The sequence below is a fragment of the Scyliorhinus torazame genome, chromosome 18 (genome assembly GCF_047496885.1).
Source record: "Scyliorhinus torazame isolate Kashiwa2021f chromosome 18, sScyTor2.1, whole genome shotgun sequence".
NCBI classification, from domain to species: Eukaryota; Metazoa; Chordata; class Chondrichthyes; order Carcharhiniformes; family Scyliorhinidae; genus Scyliorhinus; species Scyliorhinus torazame.
Genome location: NC_092724.1, coordinates 9,382,592 through 9,404,027, shown reverse-complemented (window position 1 = coordinate 9,404,027; position 21,436 = coordinate 9,382,592). Strand labels below are relative to the sequence as shown.

The window sequence follows — 21,436 nt, the reverse complement described above, 5'->3', positions numbered from 1 at the left end:
TATGGAGCAGATAGGGGCGGGGCAGATCCCGTGGCGGCTTATGCACCATGGGGATACGGAATTCTCGTTCTTCTCTCCAGTCCGCAAGGTTTATTCCAGGATCAACTCTTTTCTGGTGGGTAGATCCTCACTCTTGTGTGCGGAAGGCGGAATACCCAGCCACTGTCATTGTGGGCCATGCTCTACATCTGGGAGACTTGGCTTTGGAGTCAGGCCCCACTCAGCGACCACTGTGGAGGTTGGATGTAGGGTTGCTGGCGAATAGGGAATTTTGTGGGCCTATGTCTAAGGCTATTAAGGAGTATGTCAGGTTCAATAAGAACAAGTCTGTCTCGCTCTCCATGCTCAGGGAAGACGTGAAAGCGGTAATTAGAGGAGAGGTAATATCATATCAGGCGCATATGGATAGGGAGGTAAGGGTGGAGTGGCAGAGGTTGGCGGATGCTACGCTGGAAGTGCAGGTATTCACGTGATCCTAGCCCGGAACTCCTGCTGAGCAGGAGTCACAGGTGCAGTTCGATCTGTTGTCCACGGGCAAGGCAGTGAGCGGGATGCGGCATTTGAAGTTTTTTTATCGAATATGGGGAGAAGGCCGGCCGTCTTTTAGTCCATCAGCTGAGGTGGCAGGCGGCCTCCCGGGACATTATTCAGGTTAGGGATTCGGGAGGCAGCTTGGTTTCTACTCTGGATAAAGTCAATGTTGCTTTTGAGGCTTTCTACAAGGGTCTCTATCGGTCGGAGCCCCCCAGGCGAAGGGGTTAGATCCTAACGCCTGGGGTAGATCAGGCCAGCTGATATTAGAGTGAGACAACTCGGCTCACTCTAAAATATGCAGATTTGCCAAATGCTGATCCCACCCACAATGTAGAGGATCCCATTGGGTCTTGCGAGGCGTGACGAGTCAGGTAAACCACGGAAGAGACCTCGTCCGACATCTACCGGCCGGGCCGTGCCCCATTCAGGTCGGTAGATCGCACACTACGTGTTGTTAAACATCATTGAGCCAGGAATATATATCCCCAACGACTTGAGGATTTTCTTCTCATTCCCACAAAATGGTTTCCACATACCTTAAAGATACTTGATGCATATTAAATGAATACTCATTAATGCCTGTCGTTGGTACTCGAACCCTCAACACGTCTTGACCTGTTGGTATATAATCACTGGCCGCAATACGATCAATGTCGGTCAGGTAACTGCAAAAGACATGGACTAGTGTGAGTCAGAATTTAAAAGAGGCAGCACAGCGTTCTCCCTCTTGGAGAATTGATGCGCATTACCATAGGTCGATTGTTAAAACAAGGACATCTCAGGAATGTTTTATCATTAGGAGCTGCAATGTGTCACGTGATGGAAGCTATCCAACATCCCCAGTGTGTATGGTGCCCGGCCACTTCCCTTTTCTCCTCGATGCAAGCACCCTTCTGAAGAGAGAATGCCCGTCGACAATTTTAACTGAGATATATTTTGTTTAAAGGGGAGTTGAAAAATATTGAACATTCCTCAAAGTGTTGAAACATTTCAAATCTGAGACCCAAGTCAATTGGAGACAACACCCCCACGGTGGGTGGTGGGGTGTGATTTGGGGGAGCGGGGGGGGTGGTGAAGGAAGGGGATTTAAAATCTCTAACATCTGAAACCCATCACTAGCCTGTATGCAGTATGCACACATTTGGTTTTAATGGAGACAGATTATTAGGGGGGTAGTGGTTGAACCGGCTCAACAGACGGGTCCATTACTTAAATATGTCAACAATCCTGTGTGACTATTATTTTAGTAGCTATTTAAATGTAACTGTTACAGGTTAGATTTCTCCGGGCTTGGGAACCCTGGCAGCTGAAGGGAGACGAGCAAGGCTGGATCCAGAAGGCAAGTGCCTTTTACGTGCTGTTTATGGGTCAGGAGAGGTGGAAATAAATATCTGGGCTGAGGGTAAGTTTTTGGACGGGTATCAGCATCTGCTCCACCTGCCTGAGGACTATGCACTCATTATGTTATTGGCAGACTATCATTTGGGAGGGCCACAAATGTGCAACTGAACCTTAATGATCAGGGTGAAATTGATCAGCTCCATGAAGCAGTTAGGCGGAAATAGACAGATTATGCAAAGCAGCAAGGAATTCACCTTGAGGAAATTGTATCGTTTAAAAATCCCTGAAGGAATGTAGAAAATGTCAATGCCCCACCTGTCTCCAGCTTCGCGTGACTTCAGTTTATAATCCCTTTCAGTAGGACTGCCATTAACAGGCCACACCCATAGTTTGTCAGGACACAGCAGTAACAGCACTGATTGATTGACAGTAACATTCTATAGGGTCTGAACTGTGTCCCTATTTAGTATATTAATGAGGCCCATTCCTGAGAGAGCAAAAACTGCCTGAACTAAGGCTGGGCAGCATATTGCAACAGGCAGACAGCCTAAGGAGGGGCAATAGAGGGCTGAAAATCACATTTGTTATTTGAAATGGAGGCAAGTAAGGAATTCAGGGAAAATTATTTCATATAAGTATATGGTTATAACCCACAGGAGACCTACGGGGTCGGATCAATTAGTCTCCCGTGAGTCTCGTTGAGTACAAGCTTCCCCGCTGAGGGGCGACAGCCCCATCTGCAGAGCCATGGTGACAATGTATAAAAGCTCAGTCTGAATGGGAGCCAACCAGGGAAGTCCCGACTGGGACCTGTGTACAATGTGTTAATAGTTTCTTGTTCAATAAACAGTTTATCTTCGCGTCTCACCTGGACTCCTCTGTGGACACAATATTGGCGATGAGGATAAAGTGGAGTTGCAGGCGGTGCCGCTAATCGTTGGAAACCAGGCCAACTCTATGAATACCACTGGGGAAAAGTTTGCACTACTTCCAAAATGCGGCTCTTTGAGAAATTCGAGTGTAGAAGATTGTAATACTTTAAACGTATGCACAATGTTTTTAGCGCTCAAGTGATAATTGGTGATGAGCGCCAGACAGTGCTGCTTTGCCCACGACCAGCACAGCAGCCCACCACAAAGCAGGAGACCCTCTAGGGGGTGTACTGCAGCGCACCACCAGAACAGTCCAGGTATTGGAACTGCACAAGTACATGATCCGAAGGCGGTGGTTGCATACTAGTTGAATGTTCAGGGAATGGCACTGCCAAGCTGGCATTTTTGAGTGTGCACGATTGAGCAGGGGGTGCCCGGCATGGGTGTTGGGTGGGGGGGCCAGGGGCCGTCCCATGGCACGTTTGGGCTGGGAGGAAGTTTGGGGATCGCTTCGGGGGCCTCGGAGGCCATTTAAATATGGCCCCCCAATCTCTCGCTACAATGAGGAGTTCCGGCGAGCAGAGTTCCCCACTGTACAAAACGGGGCTCTGTGCGGCCTCAGCAGCGCGGTTCCCATTCAGACCCTTATACAACGCGAGCCGCCTTGAATCGCCATGTGTTTCTCGGCACTGCGAGCACCGGGCAATACGCAGCTACATGCACTCACTCAGGGAGCTTTTTCCCTTTTGGGAGTATCGCGCCCTTGTGGAGAGGGTGTTTCCTCTTGTGGGAGAATCTGGAACTAGGGGGGTCACTGTTTAAAAATAAGACTTTGCTCAATTAAGACAGAAATGAGGAGACATTTAATCATTCAGATGGTCTTTGGAATTCTTCTCCCTAAAATGCAGTGGGAGCAAAGACTTTGAATATGTTTAAGGCAGAGTTCAATAGATTTCTGGTAAGCAAAGGAGTGAAAAATTATTGGGGGTAGTCAGGAATGTAGATTTGAGACAACAATCAGATCAGCTGTGATCTTATTGAATGGTCGAGCAGGCACAGGGGCACCTGACTGCATTTCACACAGAAGCCAATAGATATATTGAAATAGATACAACGGAAGACCATCAAACCACATAACGTAAGTCAGTTCAAAAGGCAACTACATGTACTTCTGGAGAACAATGGGATTGAGAAGTGGGCGGCTGGAAGCTGAGATCAAACAGAAACGCGATGGAATTGCTGAGGCAAATTTCCTACTTTCCTGAATTATCAAAACAGGCAGCACAGACAAACAGAATTAAAATGCAACGACTGACATCGTTCTTCGCTCTGATTGATCTGCGCACGAGGGAATATCTGAAAGGATAATGAAGACTTACTAATTTGTAGAGTCAAGCAACTGGTACTCCCGACGTCGTTCATAGCATGTCCTTACTCCTGAATCATTCCATAAGCTTTTAATCGCATCCGCATGCTGTCGTTCAAGTGTAGCGATTTTATAGGCTTCTAATTCCTTTATTACCTGAGAATTTTCCTGTTGAATTAAATAAGAATGTAAATAGTAGAAGAGGGATGACTTTGATTCCCGGATTCTTGTTCCTCAGCTTCTTATGAAGCCTTTTCGACAAATTCTGCAGCTCGAGCTAAACAGAGACGGTAGAGCGCCATTGCTGGAGGGAGGGTGTAATTACGGAGTGGCAAGTTTACATTGACATTTCCATTTTAAACGTGGACATAATTGTGTGCCAATATTAAAGAAAGAATGGAATGTATAATTTTAGAACAGGGACTGAATTACGTCCATGCATCCTGGCCAATTATCTCCAGCCCTCTACTTAAAATTCAATTCAATTGTTCTTGACAAATGTCACAAGGTATCAACTGGTACTTAGCTACATAATCGTACATTTGGAGTATTTCTTGTCAGCTCCTCTCTTTTATATTGCTGTTGGTATATCCAACATGGAAATTTCCTATGTGAACTTGTAAGATTACACTCGGCTGACAAAGGGAATGACTTTATGAAAATAACTATTTCACAGTGAAAACTGTTAATGAATAATTCTAAATGTCAGTATTACAAAGTACCTGGACATCACCCTTCAACTCTAATCTTGAAATGAGTCTGCTCTTCTTTTCCTGTCTGCTGCTGAAATCCTCATACCTGCCTCTGTAGCTTGAGATTCAACATTCACTCCCTTAGAAAGTAAAATCGAGTTGGGCATACAACTGGCGGCCAATCCACCACCACTCTCAACCCCGCTAAAGCTGAAATTGACCTTGGATACTCCAAGGTGCTGCCTGCGGATTGGCCATTCTTTGCCGGTCAAATTGTCCAAAATTAAATCCCATTCACCCATCAATCTCATCCTCATTCAGCTCTGAAATGAAAATCGCTTATTGTCACAAATAGGCTTTAAATGAAGTTATTGTGAAAAGTCCCTAGGAGCCACATTCCGGTGCCTGCTTGGGGAGGCTGGTACGGGAATTGAACCCGCGCTGCTGGCCTTGGTCTGCTTTACAAGCCAGCTATTTAGCCCAGTCTGCTAAACCAGCCCCAGAGGTCTTCTGAGGTCGTCAGTGGATCAGGGGCTGGTTTAGCACACTGGGCTAAATAGCTGTCTTTGAAAGCAGACCAAGGCAGGTCAGCAGCACGGTTCAATTCCCGTACCAGCCTCCCCGAACAGGTGCCGGAATGTGGCGACTAGGGGCTTTTCACAGTAACTTCATTTGAAGCCTACTTGTGACAGTAAGTGATTTTCATTTATTTCATTTGATTGGATTCGGATTTTTTTGTTGTCACGTGAACCGAGGTACAGTGAAAAATATTTTTCTGCGAGCAGCTCAAACAGATCACTTAGCACATGAAAAGAAAATACATGACAGGGTAACACAAGGTACACAATGTAAATACATAGACACAGGCATCGGGTGAAGCATACAAGAGTGTAGTATTAATCAGGTTGTTTAGGAGTCTGGTAAGAGCGGGGAAGAAGCTGTTTTTGAGTCTGTTCGTGCGTGTTCTCAGACTTCTGTATCTCCTGCCCGATGGAAGAAGTTGGAAGAGTGAGTAAGCCGAGTGGGAGGGGTCTTTGATTATGCTGCCCGCTTTCCCAAGGCAGCTGGAGGTGTAGATGGAGTCAATGGATTGGAGGCAGGTTTGTGTGATGGACTGGGCTGTGTTCACGACTCTCTGAAGTTTCTTGATGTCTTGGGCTAAGCAGTTGCCATACCAGGCAGAGATGCAGCCCGATAGGATGCTTCCTATGGTTACATATACAGGCTGCAAAGGTAGTCAGATTGGAAATTGGCTGTTTTGCTGGGACGGCACGGAGCGCTCGCAGCAATGTAGTGAACTGTCATACGGTAACGATCCAAAGGGCACCCCACCTGGAGGTGTTTTTCTTTCCTTTCCAGAGATTGCGTCCCTTACTGGAGGGTTGCTCACTGGAATGCGTAGCCACCAGTTACTCTCCTCCCTCTCACCCCAAAGCCGTGCTTCATGTGAGTCTTCACAGCAAGTGTAGGCAGAATCTCCAAATGCAGAGGGTATCGCCACTGAGAGCAGGCTTGTTCTCAGTTAACTTCAACATGCACACCTCCATTAAAGTTTGCTGTAAAACAGTCGCTTTTCCTTCCATAAACCAATATGGTGGCACAGTGGTTAGCACTGTTGCTTCACAGCTCCAGGGTCCCAGGTTCGATTCCTGGTTGGGTCACTGTCTGTGCGGAGTCTGCACGTTCTCCCCGTGTCTGTGTGGGTTTCCTCCGGGTGCTCCGGTTTCCACCCACAAATCCCGAAAGACGTGCTTGTTAGGTAATTTGGACATTCTGAATTCTCCCTCAGTGTGCCCGAACAGGGGCCGGAATGTGGTGACTAGGGGTTTTTCACAGTGACTTCATTGCAGTGTTAATGTAAGCCTACTTGCGACAATAAAGATTATTATTATTAATTGTGACACCCGTACCACTGCCTCAGCTAATTTCAGTGAACTCAGCATTAACCAAGGTTCGGCAATGGAGACTTCAGCACTCAGCCAAGAGGCAGTCTGGTAAACCTTCGAGAGTAAACACAATTTGAGTGGGCATGGCAATTACCGGCAAATTAATGCACATATTTATTAAGTTTAGGAAACCTAGTGTGTGTCATTAACATTGTATGAGTTTCTTTCCATCAATTAGTAACGTTCTGTCGGTATTTCTGCATGGTAAGTCTACTCATGCATATTCTTACACAATGCTAATGTGATTAGCAGTGAATTTTCATGGATATTGCTAATTCGAATCAGCCCTGCGATCTAAGCATTTCTGGCACTGAATATCTAACTAGCACAACCCACACAGCTGGGATATGAGGTACTAGCTACTCCCTGCAGCTGGACCATGAAGTAATAATGGAAGAGGGTCCTGAAGTTCTATTGGTCTTCCCTCCACGGGGAGCTTACCTCTTGCAGAAGCCATGCCTGGTGTGTAATCACTTTGTTTCAGCTGAAGTGGAATCAATGAATGCTGGGAATCTGAGTTGAAATTACTGAAGAAAGGGGCCAGAATTTGGGAAACTGATGCTGGAATTCGCATTAAAAGCTATCCTTCCGTTCCAAACACCGGCTGACCTGCCACAGAAGCAATTCTTGCATACGAACAGGGAGCAGGAGTAGGCCATTCAGCCCCTCTAGTCTGCTCTGATATTTAGTAAGATCGTGGTTGATCTGACAGTAACCTTAAATCTGTATCCTGCCTCCCCCTGATAACTTATCCCCCCCCCCCCTCCCTTCCTCTCGCTTACCAAGAATCTAATCACCTCTGCCTTTAAAATATTCAAAAACTCTGCTTCCACCACTGCCTCTTCAGGTAAAGAGTTCCAAAGACCTACGACCTTCAGAGAGAACAAAAGTTACTTTACTTCCATTTTAAATGGATGGCCCCGTATTTTTAAAACCCGAGTTATAGAGTCATAGATGTTTACAGCAGGAATCAGGCCCTTCGGCCCAGCTTGTCCATGCTGCCCAGTTTCTATCAGTAAGCTAGTCCCACTTGCCCGCATTTGGCCCATATTTGGGCACAGTCAGAGGCTTTTTCCCAGGGTAGAGGGGTCAATTACTAGGGGGTATAGGTTTAAGGTGCGAGGGGCAAGGTTTAGAGTAGATGTACGAGGCAAATATTTTACACAGAGGGTAGTGGGTGCCTGGAACTCGCTGCCGGAGAAGGTGGAGGAAGCAGGGACGAAAATTATAATAATCGCTTATTGTCACAAGTAGGCTTCAATGAAGTTACTGTGAAAAGCCCCTAGTCGCCACATTCTGGCGCCTGTTTGGGGAGGCTGGTACGGGAATTGAACCCGCGCTGCTGGTCTTGTTCTGCATTATAAGCCAGCTGTTCAGCCCACTGTGCTAAACCAGCCCCGGTTGGTGATGTTTAAGGGGCGTCTTGACAAATACAGGAATAGGATGGGATAGAAAAGGAACAGAATAGAGGGATACGGACCCCGGAAGTGTAGAGGATTTTAGTTTCGACGGGCAGCATGGTTGGCACAGGCTTGGAGGGCCGAAGGGCCTGTTATGTGCTGTATTTTTCTTTGTTCTTTGTTCTTTGTTTATCCCTCTATACCCACCCTGCCCATGTAACTGTCTAACTGCTTTTTAAAGGACAAAATTGTACCCGCCTCTACCACTGCCTCTGGCAGCCCGTTCCAGATGCTCACCACCCTGTGTAAACATTTCCCCCCTGGTCTCTTTTGTATCTCTCCCCTCTCACCTTAAACCTATGCCCTCTAGTTCTAGACTTTGGGAAAAGATGTTGACTCTCTCCCTTACCTATGCTCCTTATTATTTTATAGACACTATAAGTTCACCCCTAAGCCTCCTACGCTCCAGGGGGAAAATTCCCAGTCTATCCAGCCTTTCCTTATAACTCAGACCATCAAGTCTAGATCCTTCCACAAGAGGAGACATCTTCTCCCCATCTACCCTGTCAAAACCTTTCAGAACTTTATACGTTTCGATCAAGTTGCCTCCTACTCTTCGAAACTCCAGTGGATACGAACCTAACCTGACCTCAAAAGACAACCTGCCCAATCCGGGTATTGGTCTGGTAAAGGTTCTGTGAACTGTTTCCAACATATTTACATTCTTCCTGAAATAAGGTGACCAATACTGTACAAAGTTTTCTTGCCTTATTGCCATTGGCTTAGGGGCAAGAAACGAATTGTTAAAAGTCGAGCACAAAGGTTTCAACCAAAAAATAAAGTTAAATTTTAATGAAAGGGCTCTATTTCGCAATTCAAATTTCCTGTTAATAGTTTATAATTTTCATCAATAGATTTTGTTACCTAAACCAGCAGAGGCTTTTCAAAATAGTTTTGTGTTTAAATCGTTACATTTGTCAACTATTAACCAAAATGTTTACAGAAGTTCTAACAGAAAAAAGGTTTCTTGGTGCAGTTTTCTATGCAAAGAACAAAGAAAAGTACAGCACAGGAACAGGCCCTTCGGCCCTCCACACCTGCGCCGACCATGCTGCCCGTCTAAACTAACACCAGCAGCACAGTGGTTAGCACTGTTGCTTCACAGCGCCAGGGGCCCGGGTTCGATTCCCGGCTTGGGTCACTGCCTGTGCCGAGTCTGCACGTTCTCCCAGTGTCTGCGTGGGTTTCCTCCGGGTGCTCCGGTTTCCTCCCACAAGTCACGAAAGACGTGCTTGTTAGGTGAATTGGACGTTCCGAATTCTCCCTCTGTGTACCCGAACAGGCGCCGGAGTGTGGCGACTAGGGGCTTTTCACAGTAACTTCATTGCAGTGTTAACGTAAGCCTACTTGTGACAATAAAGATTATTATTATGTTACGGTATGGCAGAGTATAGATTGAGGAAGATTAAGTGTAGCAAGTGTACAGGGGACAGCTGTTACACATTAAGCATAGTGTGTAACATGTGGGAAATATCATGAGTACAGGAACTGCAACTGCACATGGACAGGAAGTGCACCCGTTACAGCTGTGGCATAATCAAATGCTTCTAAAGGGAAACAGGAAAAGGTTATTTGACCTTACTGTAAAATAATTTTTTGCTCTTTGAATGGAGATTTCAGGTACCTGGCTTAACCACACATGAAAGAGATACTTCAACACTGTCTAGTCTCCCAAAAAGACAAGAAGAAAAAGAGTTCCGATAACCTTTCAAGATGTTAAGAAGTGAAGCAGGAATGATGTTCGCTCTTCTTGCACAATGTAATATTTGAACAGAGCCTTACTGTGGCTGCACAGAATTTGTGAGAGAAACGCATTATTAATAAGGTCCAAATGAAATATTTCCCTTGTATCTCCCTTTCCACGTTGCTTGTTGTCACAGCTGATAAATGCTGGCTACCTGAACTTATCCACTTTACTGGCAAAAGCAGGCAGAGGATTAATGGTGTGAGATTACCCACTTGAAGATTGTCTGGCAAGAAAATAATTTAGTCTGAGTAAATGCTTCATTCAGCCAAACTGGTAATATTTCTGTCAGTCTCCTGTTCCTTTTTGTACATGCAAATTAATACTCAAACCAAAATGCCTGTTGATATGAAAGTCCCTGACCTCATCTTCCTCCTTGTTCCAAATACCTCTTGTTTATAGATACATTCTGCAGTGAAAGGTTAATCTTCCACTCTACATCATTCTTTCCAAATTTCAGCAAAATGTTCCAATATTTTAACACGTAACCTCTCCCACATGTATCAAAATGCAGCACTTTCAAAATAAATTGTTGGATTGTGGGCCTCATTTATTGCCCATTCCAGTTGCCCTGGCAACGTACAGCTGGCCCTCCTCCATAAATTGTTGTAGTCCTCGTAATGATGGAGTTCCCACAACGGTGCCAGGCAAAGAATTCCAGGACAGTGGTCAGCACTGCTGCCTCCCAGCCCCAGGGACCCGGGTTCGATTCCAGCCTTGGGTGTCTGTGAGGAGTTTGCACTTTTGCCCAGTGTGTGCGTGAGTTTGCTCCGGGACCCCAGTTTCCTGCCACAGTCCAAAGATGTGCAGGTTAGGTGGATTGGCCATGATCAATGGGCGAGGGGGATAGGGCAGGGGGGTGGGCCTAGGTAGAGTGTTCTTTCGGAGTGTTGGTGCAGACTCGATGGGCCAAATGGCCTCTTTCTGCACTGTAGGGATTTTATGGATTCTATGGCCAGCGACCTAACAACAATGAAGGAACTGTACGGATAACCAGTGAGGGGAAACCTGGCGATGATGGTGTTCCCAGGTTCACCTTCTTGGTGGAGTGTTTAAGGGGGGTGAGGGACTGTTCAAGCACCCTTGGCTGGTGCTGCTGTGCATCCTGCAGATCGTTGATATGGTCGGCATGGCAGACTGGTGGTGGTTTGAGCGAGCGGATGGAGTCCATTGGCAGGAGCTTCAGTAAATCAAACTGCTGAGTACTAGATACTGTAAACGCATGAGTCCCACCCTCTGGTAACACACTGAGCTGTGCTCCTGTCTGCCTCTTTCAGGTGAATGTTAAAAATGTCCTGTGACTATTTAATAAACACCAACGAGTTCTCCTGGTGTTATAACCTGCCCGGATCCTATTGGCTGGGGACAATTGGCTACCCCATGTTCCTTGAGGAATATGAGCTCCTCCAATGAGAGGGGGTGCAGCACGGTTGTATAAATGGAGCTGGCCAGTGTGGTACCGGCTGGAGACGGAACCAGTAGTGAACGACTGACCCTCTGTACACATTCTTGTTACTTTCTGCTGGACTCTACAATCACGTGCTGGATTCCTCCCCGCCCTCACGAAACCTGGTGTTCAGTCAACATCTCTCCTTCAAACAGCAGCAGCAAAAATCCATTAACCACTTATTACTCATTTGTTGTTTGCGGAATGGTGACGGCAAGACAAGGTGTTTATCTTTTGACAATGATGTTAATTAATTGTGGCACCGTGCCAATGTTCAATCACTGCAGTTCCTCGTTGGGTGTAGCTGACAGACAAAGGCTCGCGGTCAATAGATTGAACTTCGAACTTCATCCCCGGCCATTCTCACTTCTTAGGTACTCATAACATGCAGATGAAATAGAAAGTGCTTAAATATCGCCAGAACCATCCTCACAGGAAACAGACAGTACAATATGAAGGAAGAAATTTAAACCTCAGATTTGTATCAGCCTTTTAAAAAAAATATCATTCCTTTCGATCTTACCTTGTTTCCGTGATGCTGATATTGGATGTTCAAGGTGTCCATTGCTCTTGCAATGGACTGCATTGCGGTGATTATATTCTGGTAGACCAACTTTGCAAAGGCTTTCCGTTCATCCTCTGAATATCCAGAGCCATGGATGATCCTCATCTGTTTGATGAATGTGCTTTTGCCACTTTCCCCGGTGCCTGGTTTAAAAGAAACATCAAGGTTCAAGTTCGGCTGCTCAATTATTACAGAATAAGGGAAGCTGCCAAAGCAACGATGAGGGGGATTCCCGTTCCATATTGTCTTGCCGCCCAACTTGCTACACGGTGAGCCGCTGATCTCAAAGCCATCCCGCCACTGGAAAAACATGGCCGGGAAGGGAGATGTTTCTCCCTGGAATGGGAATGGGATGGAAACCTTGGTGCTTGTCCCCAGCATTTTGTCCTGACTGGAAAGAGAGCATGAATTGATTATGATCAGTGAGGAGAGGGGGAGATATGGCGCACTCACAGTGGAAAAGGGGAGACACAATGGCTGGCGTGGAAATTGTGGCGTTTTAAAACTGGTGTAAAACGGCCACCGATTCCCTGTTCCGAGGGTTGGGGGTGGGGGGGGTAGCAGCCAGGCAGCACACAGCTCCCAGCTCTAGCTGCCGATACGGCCTGGAGAATTGCTGGGTCCATGGCCGCGCATGTGCACGACGGCGGCCTGTAGCGGCCACACCGTGCTCCATGGCGGATGCCGCTCGAGGACCCGGCCCACAAAATAGTCCCCCCCCTTCGGCCGGCTCACGCACGCCGGACCGCTCCACAACAGTGCCCCCAGCCCCAAATATGTCCACCCCTACCCGCGGATCGGCCCTCCCTCGACTGCGACGGCCCCGGACTGAGTCCGCAGCCGCCACGCTGAGTTCCCGACGGGTGAGACCACGCGTGTCCCACGCCGTCGGGAACTCGGCCGGTCGGGGACGGAGCATCGCGAGGCGGGCGGGCCTCAGCCAACGTTCGGAGGCCGTGGATCAGCGAGCGGAGCATCGCCAAAACGACGGCACCCCCGATTCCGGCGCCATCGGGGATTCTCCGCCCCATCGCCGAATGCGGTTTCGGGGTCGGAGAATCCAGTCCTGTGTGTGTGGATGGGGATTGAGGCAAAATGACTCTACTTCTGGGATGACAGGCTGACCAAACTAGAATCAAAATCCTAAACACATCAGCTTGTGTCTGTTAGTGAAGATCTTATGATGCCAGACGAACAATTCTAAAGTCAGCTGTGTTCAAATTATATCATGACAAGTTATGAAACATAATTTGTGAGATGACTCCAGAAAAAAATAACAGTAAAAGTTTCTAGATTCTATAGAACACGTGTTGCAAAGTAACTAACCAATGTGACTCAAGTTCAAAGTGATCATGCTTCAAAAGGAAGCACCTTGCCGTCATCTGAGGGCAATTAATTACAAATGGTCAATAAATGTTGCCCGAGCCGGGAAGGGAGATGTTTCTCCCTGGAATGGGAATGGGAAACACAGACGGAAACCTTGGTACTTGTCCCCAGCATTTTGTCTTAACCGGGGAAAGTAAACGGTTTGATGATGATCTGTGAGGAGAGAGGGGGGGGGAGATATGGAGCTCTCAAAGGTGGAAATAGGAATCTGGGTGGGAATTGAGATACAGCTCTTTATTCCTGGGATGCTAGGCTGACCTGACCAGAATCAAAATCTTAAATACATCTGCTACGGTGTATTTTGGTGAAGTGGTTAAGGTGCGAGACTAGCAATCCGCAAATCAAACGTTCAAGTTATATTTTGGCAGGTTATGAAACTGAATCTTAATTTGTGTGTTGGCGCCAGAAAAATGAACATAAAAGATGTGAGATTATCTAGACCACATGTTGCAAAGCTACTAGCCCAGCTAACTCAAGTTCAAAGTGACCTTGATTTTTTAAAAAAAGGCCTATTGCTATTTTTTCAGGGCAGCTACAAATGAACAATATGCAGAAGGAGGCCATTCGGCCCATCGGGTCTGCACCGGTCCTTGGAAAGAGCACCCCACCTAAGCCAGTACCTCCACCCTATCCCCGTAACCCTACCTAACCGTTTTGGGACACTAAGGGCAATTTAGCATGGCCAGTCCACCTCACCTGCACATCTTTGGACTGTGGGAGGAAACCGGAGCACCCGGAGGAAACCCACGCAGACACGGGGAGAACGTGCAGACTCCGCACAGACAGTGACCCAGCGGGGAATCGAACCTGGGACCGTGGAGCTGTGAAGCAACAGTGCTAACCACTGTGCTGCTGTGCCGCCCTCACCTATATGCCAGCCTCACCTACTAAAGGCTTAACTGTGGCTTGGTTGGTAGAGGTCTTCCCTGTGAGCTATTGCTGTAGGTTTCAAGTCCCATTCCAAGGACGTGAACACAACATGTCCCCTGATGCTCCAGTGCAGTACTAAGGTAGTGCTACGCTGTCAGATGCAACCTTACACCGAGGTCCTGCCTCTCTCTCAGGTGGTTCCCACGGAAATCTGCCAAGAAGAGCTGAGATGTTCCCTGCAGTGTTCTGGTTAATAATTAACCCTCAAACAACACTCATAAACAAACTAAACTTGTGAAATTTTGGCCATGCTCCTCATCTTTTGCCACCCGACACAGAGGGGATGCCGTCAGGGAGGTGGGCCTGCTTGTAAGCATGCTCCTGGGCCTGGCTAAGGTGATCACAAACAGGTCCAGGCAGAGATGGTCGAGGGGGTCACCCGGGTCGACTGTCTGCCCCTCTTCCTCAACTACGTTCAGGGCTAGGTCAGTGGCATGCTCCACTTGGTGGGGACCGTGGAGGGGGTGCTTCACTTACCTCCCAAAAAATACATTTTGATTTAATTTGGTAATGTTCCATTAAACGTTTTCCTGAGTTAGAATGCCCCTTGAAATGCCGATCAATTGAATTTACCTGCTTATTTGCAATGCTCACAGGAGTATAACCAAATGATCTGAACATCACAGTTCATGGCGGCTCTCGAGGAGAAACACAAAATAAAATTGTGCGTGAATTTTAATTGATTCCCAGGGACTGTGCCAACCCGAGAGGGGGGGGGGGAAATAAAACGAAAGTGAGTGCAACGTCAAAAGCACACGACAGCACAGAAAGTGTAGCCGAGCAAGGCAGTGAGCCTGTAGCTCTCCTCCCATTGCAACCCCTCAAACATCCAGGACAATGGAGGGCCGTAGACTTCCCAACCAAATGGTGAACCCAGCTGTTGCATAACTTTATTTCTTCTATTTAAAAAGAAAGCAACATTTGGTGGTTAACTCGCCATATCGAAGACTATTTGGAGCATTGGCTGGATCAGGTACAAATAAAAAGGCAATTATTCATCTGTTGCACACTTGAGATCGACTGGGAAAGGAAATGAATGTACTCTCAGATCACTGCTGGTAATGTGATGGACAGGTGGAGCTATTAAGATTTGAAATCCAATTCAAAGCTTCTCTCTATCGCACATAAGAATCTTTCATTAACTCGTAAATATGTGCTCAGACCGTAATAACATACATTAAAGTAAATGTGATTGTGATGTGTTGGGTGTTCTGGATCACAAACAGGTCACCAACACTGGAAGTGGTGCAACTCTATTTTATTATAAGATTAACTACATTAACATACTTGAACTGTGGGTAAATGCAATACCAGCTTTAACTGTTGACCCTTGCCTAGTCCTAACCAGGTGATGCACTCAACACATGGTGAATGTCTGTGTTGCAGGCTGTGAGCTCTGTGCTCCGAGCTGGCTGCTACTAGAATCAGCGGGAAATCTCCTGTCCCCTATCTTTATAGTGCGTGTGTCTCACTGGTGATTGGCTGTGGTGTTGTGTATGCTGATTGGTCCCACTGCATGTCCATCAGTGTGCGTGTGTGTGTCTGCACCATGATATACTGGTGTATATTATGACATCCCCCTTTTATATAAAGAACATGTGCCTGCGTGACAATAAATATTGTGTAGTGAATGTACCTGACTATGTGTGTGCGTGTTATTTATATGACTATGTACATGAGGCTAATCTAGTTACACGGGAAGGTGCCAGGTGCAGAGAAATAGGGTGTCACACCAACAACAAAATGAACATTTTATACAAACTACTGGAACGATGAAACAGGATAACAGAACAGATCAAAGAGTCCAACATTGTAAAACTCATAAGTCAAGTCTCTGAGGTGGGCGACAAATTCTGGTTGACCGCCTCAGGGGTGAGTCAGGAGCCACCGGCTGAGGGTCGGGCTGGGCCACGGCAGAGTGAGGAGGATGCAGAGTATTCGGAATCTCCACATAGTCCAGGTTGGGGACAACAGGAGGGCGTGGCACCGGTGGAGGATCACGTAGCGAGCGTGGAACGAGACGAAGGGCACGCCGATTGCGGCGGCGAATGGAACCATCTGGCAGACGAACCAGGAACGACCAGGGAGCCACCTGCCGAAGAACCACAGCAGTTGCAGACCAGCCACCCTCTGGAAGATGGATGCGGACGTTGTCATCCAGCACCAGAGCAGGGAGATCAGTCGCCCGAGCGTCATGCGCCGCCTTGTGTTGTGCACGGGACTGTTGCATCCACTGAAGGACCGGAACGTGGTCGAGGTCTGGGACGTGAATGGACGGCACCGTGGTCCTGAGGGTGTAACCCATGAGCAGCTGGGCTGGCGACAGGCCCGTGCAGAGTGGGGCCGAACGATAGGCCAGCAAGACGAGGTAAAAGTCGGATCCTGCATCGGCAGCCTTGCAGAGGAGCCATTTGACGATGTGGACGCCCTTTTCCGCTTTGCCATTGGATTGGGGGTACAGGGGACTGGATGTCACATGCACAAAGTTGTACCTGCTGGCAAAGTTGGACCATTCCTGGCTCGCGAAGCAGGGGCCAGTGTCCGAAATCACAGTGGGATGCCGTGACGAGCAAAGGTCTCCTTGCAGGCACGGATGACCGCCGATGATGTGATGTCATGCAGGCGTACGACCTCCGGGTAGTTCAAAAAATAGTCTACAATCAGAACATAGTCCCTGCCGAGCGCATGGAACAGGTCAACGCCTACCTTAGACCAAGGGGACGTGACCAACTCATGGGGCTGTAGGGTCTCACGTGGTTGGGCCGGCTGGAATCGCTGACAGGTGGGGCAGTTGAGCACTGTGTTGGCGATGTCCTCATTGATGCCGGGCCAGTACACAGCCTCTCGGGCCCTCCGTCGGCACTTCTCCACGCCAAAATGGCCCTCATGTAGCTGTTCCAAAACGAGCTGGCGCATGCTGTGCGGGATCACGATGCGGTCCAGCTTCAGGAGGACACCATCGACTACTGCCAGATCGTCTCTGATGTTGTAGAACTGTGGGCATTGACCCTTGAGCCACCCGTCCATCATGTGGCGCATGACACGCTGTAGTAGGGGGTTAGCCGCAGTCTCGTGGCGATTGTGGATAAGGCGTTCATCCGTGGCCGGCAGATTGGAGGCCGTGAAGGCCACATGGGCGTCAACCTGGCAGACGAACCCCTCTGGGTCACACGGGGTGTTGACTGCCCTCGACAGAGCATCAGTTATGATCAGGTCCTTGTCCGGGGTGTATAGGAGCTGGAAATCGTACCGCTGGAGTTTAAACAGAATGCGCTGGAGGCGAGGGGTCATATCATTCAGGTCTTTTTGTATGATGTTGACCAGCGGGCGATGGTCGGTCTCGACAGTGAATTGGGGGAGGCCGTACACGTAATCATGAAATTTGTCGACCCCAGTCAACAGGCCCAGGCATTCCTTTTTGATCTGCGCGTAGCGCTGTTCCGTGGGGGTCATGGCACGTGACGCATATGCAACGGGGGCCCATGATGAAGCCTCATCGCGTTGCAGGAGCACCGCCCCAATGCCGGATTGGCTGGCATCCGTTGAAATTTTTGTTTCCTTCGTGGGATCAAAATATGCCAATACCGGGGCCGTGGTAAGCTTGGTCTTAAGCCCCTCCCATTCGCGCTCGTGGGCGGGAAGCCATTGGAAGTCTGTCGTCTTCCTGACCAGGTTCCAGAGAGCTGTGGTATGGGAGGCGAGGTTGGGGATGAACTTCCCCAGGAAGTTGACCATGCCCAAAAATCAGAGGACTGCCTTCTTATCCGCTGGCTTCTGCATGGCCGTGATGGCTGCCACCTTGTCCGCATCCGGCCGCACACCCAACCAGGAGATGTTGTCCCCTAGGAACTTGAGTTCTGTCTGGCCGAAGGAACATTTGGCTCTGTTGAGGCGAAGGCCTTGGTCCCGTATTCAATTGAAAACGTCTGGAGGCGACTGATATGCTCCTGCGGGGTGGTGGACCAAATGATGATGCCCTCCATCATTCGCTCCATGATCCAGTGGAATACTTCTGATGCCGATATAATCCCAAACGGCATCCTGTTGTAGCAGTATCTGTCAAACGGGGTATTAAAGGTACACAGCTTTCTGCTGGACCTGCCTAGTTGAATTTGCCAGAATCCTTTCGAGGCGTCAAGTTCGGTGAAGATGTTGGCCCGAGCCATCTCGCACGTGATCTCCTCGCGCTTGGGGATAGGATAATGCTCCCTCATTATGTTGCGATTCAGATCCTTTGGGTCAATGCAGATCAGGAGCTCACCGGAAGGCTTCTTTACGCACACCACGGAACTGACCCAGTCGGTTGGTTCCGTCACTCTGGAGAGCACTCCTTGGTCCTGGAGGTCCTGCAGCTGCTGCTTGAGGCGGTCCTTGAGGGGTGCTGGGACTCTGCGAGGTGCATGAACCACAGGCGTGGCGTCTTGTTTGAGCAGGATTTTGTAAGTGTATGGAAGCGTGCCCATGCCTTCGAAAACGTCGCGGTGCTGGTCGATGATGGCATTGAGTTGCGCCCTGAAGTCCGCATCCTGGAAGGCAGACGTATCCTTTTGGAGAGAGAGTGTACTCGTTGAACGAGGTTTAGGAGTTTGCACGCCTGTGTGCCTAGCAGAGAGTCCTTCGTCATGCCCACGATCTCGAAGGGAAGGATGGCTATTCGCGAGTTGTGCGTCACTTCGAGTTGGCATGAACCGGTGGCAGGAATGACGTTGCCATTGTAGTCCACTAGTTGGCAGGTCGACGGGAGAATGGTTGGTTTAACCCCAAGGGTCTGAAAGTCTGACCACGCTAGGAGATTAGCGGAAGCATCAGTGTCCAGGCGGAATCGTATCTGGGATCGGTTGACCGTCAGGGTGGCACACCACTCGTCGTCTGTGCACCGACAGCGGCTGGTGGTTTTGATTCAGGGACAGCCTGTTCTTTGTGATAACAGCGACTCGAAAAGGTTCCCTCGGGTCCTCGGTGTCACTGATCTGCCGGAAGTCGGAATCGGACTTGGTGAACGTGGGTTGAATTGCCTGAACGTTCCTGCAAGGCTGGCTGAAGCGATGCGAATTGGCAGGCTGAGCTGTTCGACAGCAGGCAGCATAGGGGCCAAGGCTGCCACATCGTAGGCATTGTTCCGATTTTGCAGGACATTGCCGCTTTAAATGGGCGGGGCCACAGTTGCCGCACGTCGTGACGTCAGTACGCTCGTTGCGCCACCGCGCATGCGCGGTGTGGTCCTGCGTGGTGCGCGCCTGCGCATCACGTTCCTCCACGTCACCGTCCCCTCGTTTGGCGCGTACAAGCACGGGAGGCCGCGAAAAGCACGCAAAATAGCCGCCCTCATCCAGGCTGCAGCCTTGGAGGTGTTCAATTGTTTGGACCCGTTCCGCCTCATGGGGACCTTGTCGCGCCGTTTCAGCCGCCTGTATGTGGGAGTACCGGCTGGTGGCATTTTCATGCAGGACGCAGGTCTCGATGGCAGTCACTAGGGGGAGTTGCTTAATTTTGAGGAGCTGCTGACGCAGGGGGTCTGATAGAACACCAAATACGATCTAGTCACGTATCATGGAGTCGGGGGGGGGGCCCCTAGCTGCAGGACAGCGCAAGGATGCGGAGGTGTGTTAAAAAGGATTGGAAAGGCTCGTCCTTACCCTGCAAGCGCTGCTGGAACAGGTATCTTTCGAAGCTTTCATTGACCTTTATGCTGAAGTGGGTATCGAATATGAGGAGAACCGTCTTGTACTTTGTCTTGTCCTCGTCGTCTGCGAATGTGAGGGAGTTGAAGATGTGGATGGCGTGTTGCCCGGCCGTGGAGAGGAGCGGAGCAATCTTCCTGGTGTCCGAGGCGTTCTCCCTGTCCGTGGCTTCGAGGAGGAGCTGGAAGCGCTGTTTAAAAATCTTCCAATTGACCCCGAGATTGCCGGCGATGCGGAGCGGTGGTGGCGGGTTGATGTTCTCCATACTTCAGGATGCCGGAATGCTGATTAGTTGCAGGTGGGTCTCAGAAGTGCTAGTATGCAACCACTCCTTGTACCATGATGTGTTGGGTGTTCTGGATCACAAATCAGAGGCAAAATTCTCCCCCAACGGCGCGATGTCCGCCGACTGGCGCCAAAAACCGCGCCAATCAGACGGGCATCGCGCCGGCCCAAAGGTGCGGAATGCTCCGCATCTTTGGCGGCCTAGCCCCAACATTGAGGGGCTAGGCCGACGCCGGAGGGATTTCCGCCCCGCCAGCTGGCGGAAATGGCGTTTGTTGCCCCGCCAGCTGGCGCGGAAATGCGGCGCATGCGCGGGAGCGTCACCGGCCGCTGAAAATTTCCCGCACATGTGCAGTGGGGAGAGTCTCTTCCGCCTCCGCCATGGTGGAGGCCGTAGCGGAGGCGGAAGGGAAAGAGTGCCCCCACGTCACAGGCCCGCCCGCGGATCGGTGGGCCCCGATCGCGGGCCAGGCCACCGTGGGGGCACCCCCCGGGGTCAGATCGCCCCGCGCCCCCCCCAGGACCCCGGAGCCCGCCCACGCCGCCTGGTCCCGCCGGTAAACACCAGCTTTGATTTACGTCGGCGGGACAGGCAATTTCTGGGCGGGACTTCGGCCCATCCGGGCCGGAGAATTGAACGGGGGGTCCCGCCAACCGGCGCAGCCCGATTCCCGCCCCCGCCCAATCTCCGGTACCGGAGACTTCGGCGGGGGCGGGGGCGGGATTCACGGCGGCCAACGGCCATTCTCCGACCTGGCGGGGGGTCGGAGAATGACGCACCAGGTCACCAACACTGGAAGTGGTGCAACTCTATTTTATTATAAGGTTAACTATATTAACTTACTTGAACTGTGGGTAAATGCAATACCAGCTTTAACTGTTGACCCTTGCCTAGTCCTAACCAGGTGATGCACTCAGCACATGGTGAATGTCTGTGTTGCAGGCTGTGAGCTCTGTGCTCCGAGCTGGCTGCTACTAGAATGAGCGGGAACTCTCCTGTCCCCTGTCTTTATAGTGCGTGTGCTCTCACTGGTGATTGGCTGTGGTGTTGTGTATGCTGATTGGTCCCACTGCATGTCCATCAGTGTGTGTGTGTCTGCACCATGATATACTGGTGTATATTATGACAAACTGTAGCTCCCTCATCATCACTCTGGCCTGAATCATCATACAGACAATGCAATAAA

The 21,436-nt window shown here is 49.4% G+C and overlaps 1 protein-coding gene across 2 annotated transcripts in view; it reads right to left on the bottom strand.

The window, feature by feature from the left end:
- LOC140394927 (guanine nucleotide-binding protein subunit alpha-14-like) overlaps positions 1-21,436 on the bottom strand; it is a 90,550-nt gene that overhangs the window by 15,401 nt on the left and 53,713 nt on the right. For both annotated transcript variants that reach the window (XM_072482120.1, XM_072482121.1), the window contains 3 exons: positions 11,926-12,110; positions 4,127-4,281; positions 1,071-1,199 (listed from right to left, as the gene is read on the bottom strand). In XM_072482120.1, the coding sequence (XP_072338221.1) occupies positions 1,071-1,199; positions 4,127-4,281; positions 11,926-12,110 (469 nt within the window). The remainder of the gene's footprint in view (positions 1-1,070; positions 1,200-4,126; positions 4,282-11,925; positions 12,111-21,436) is intronic.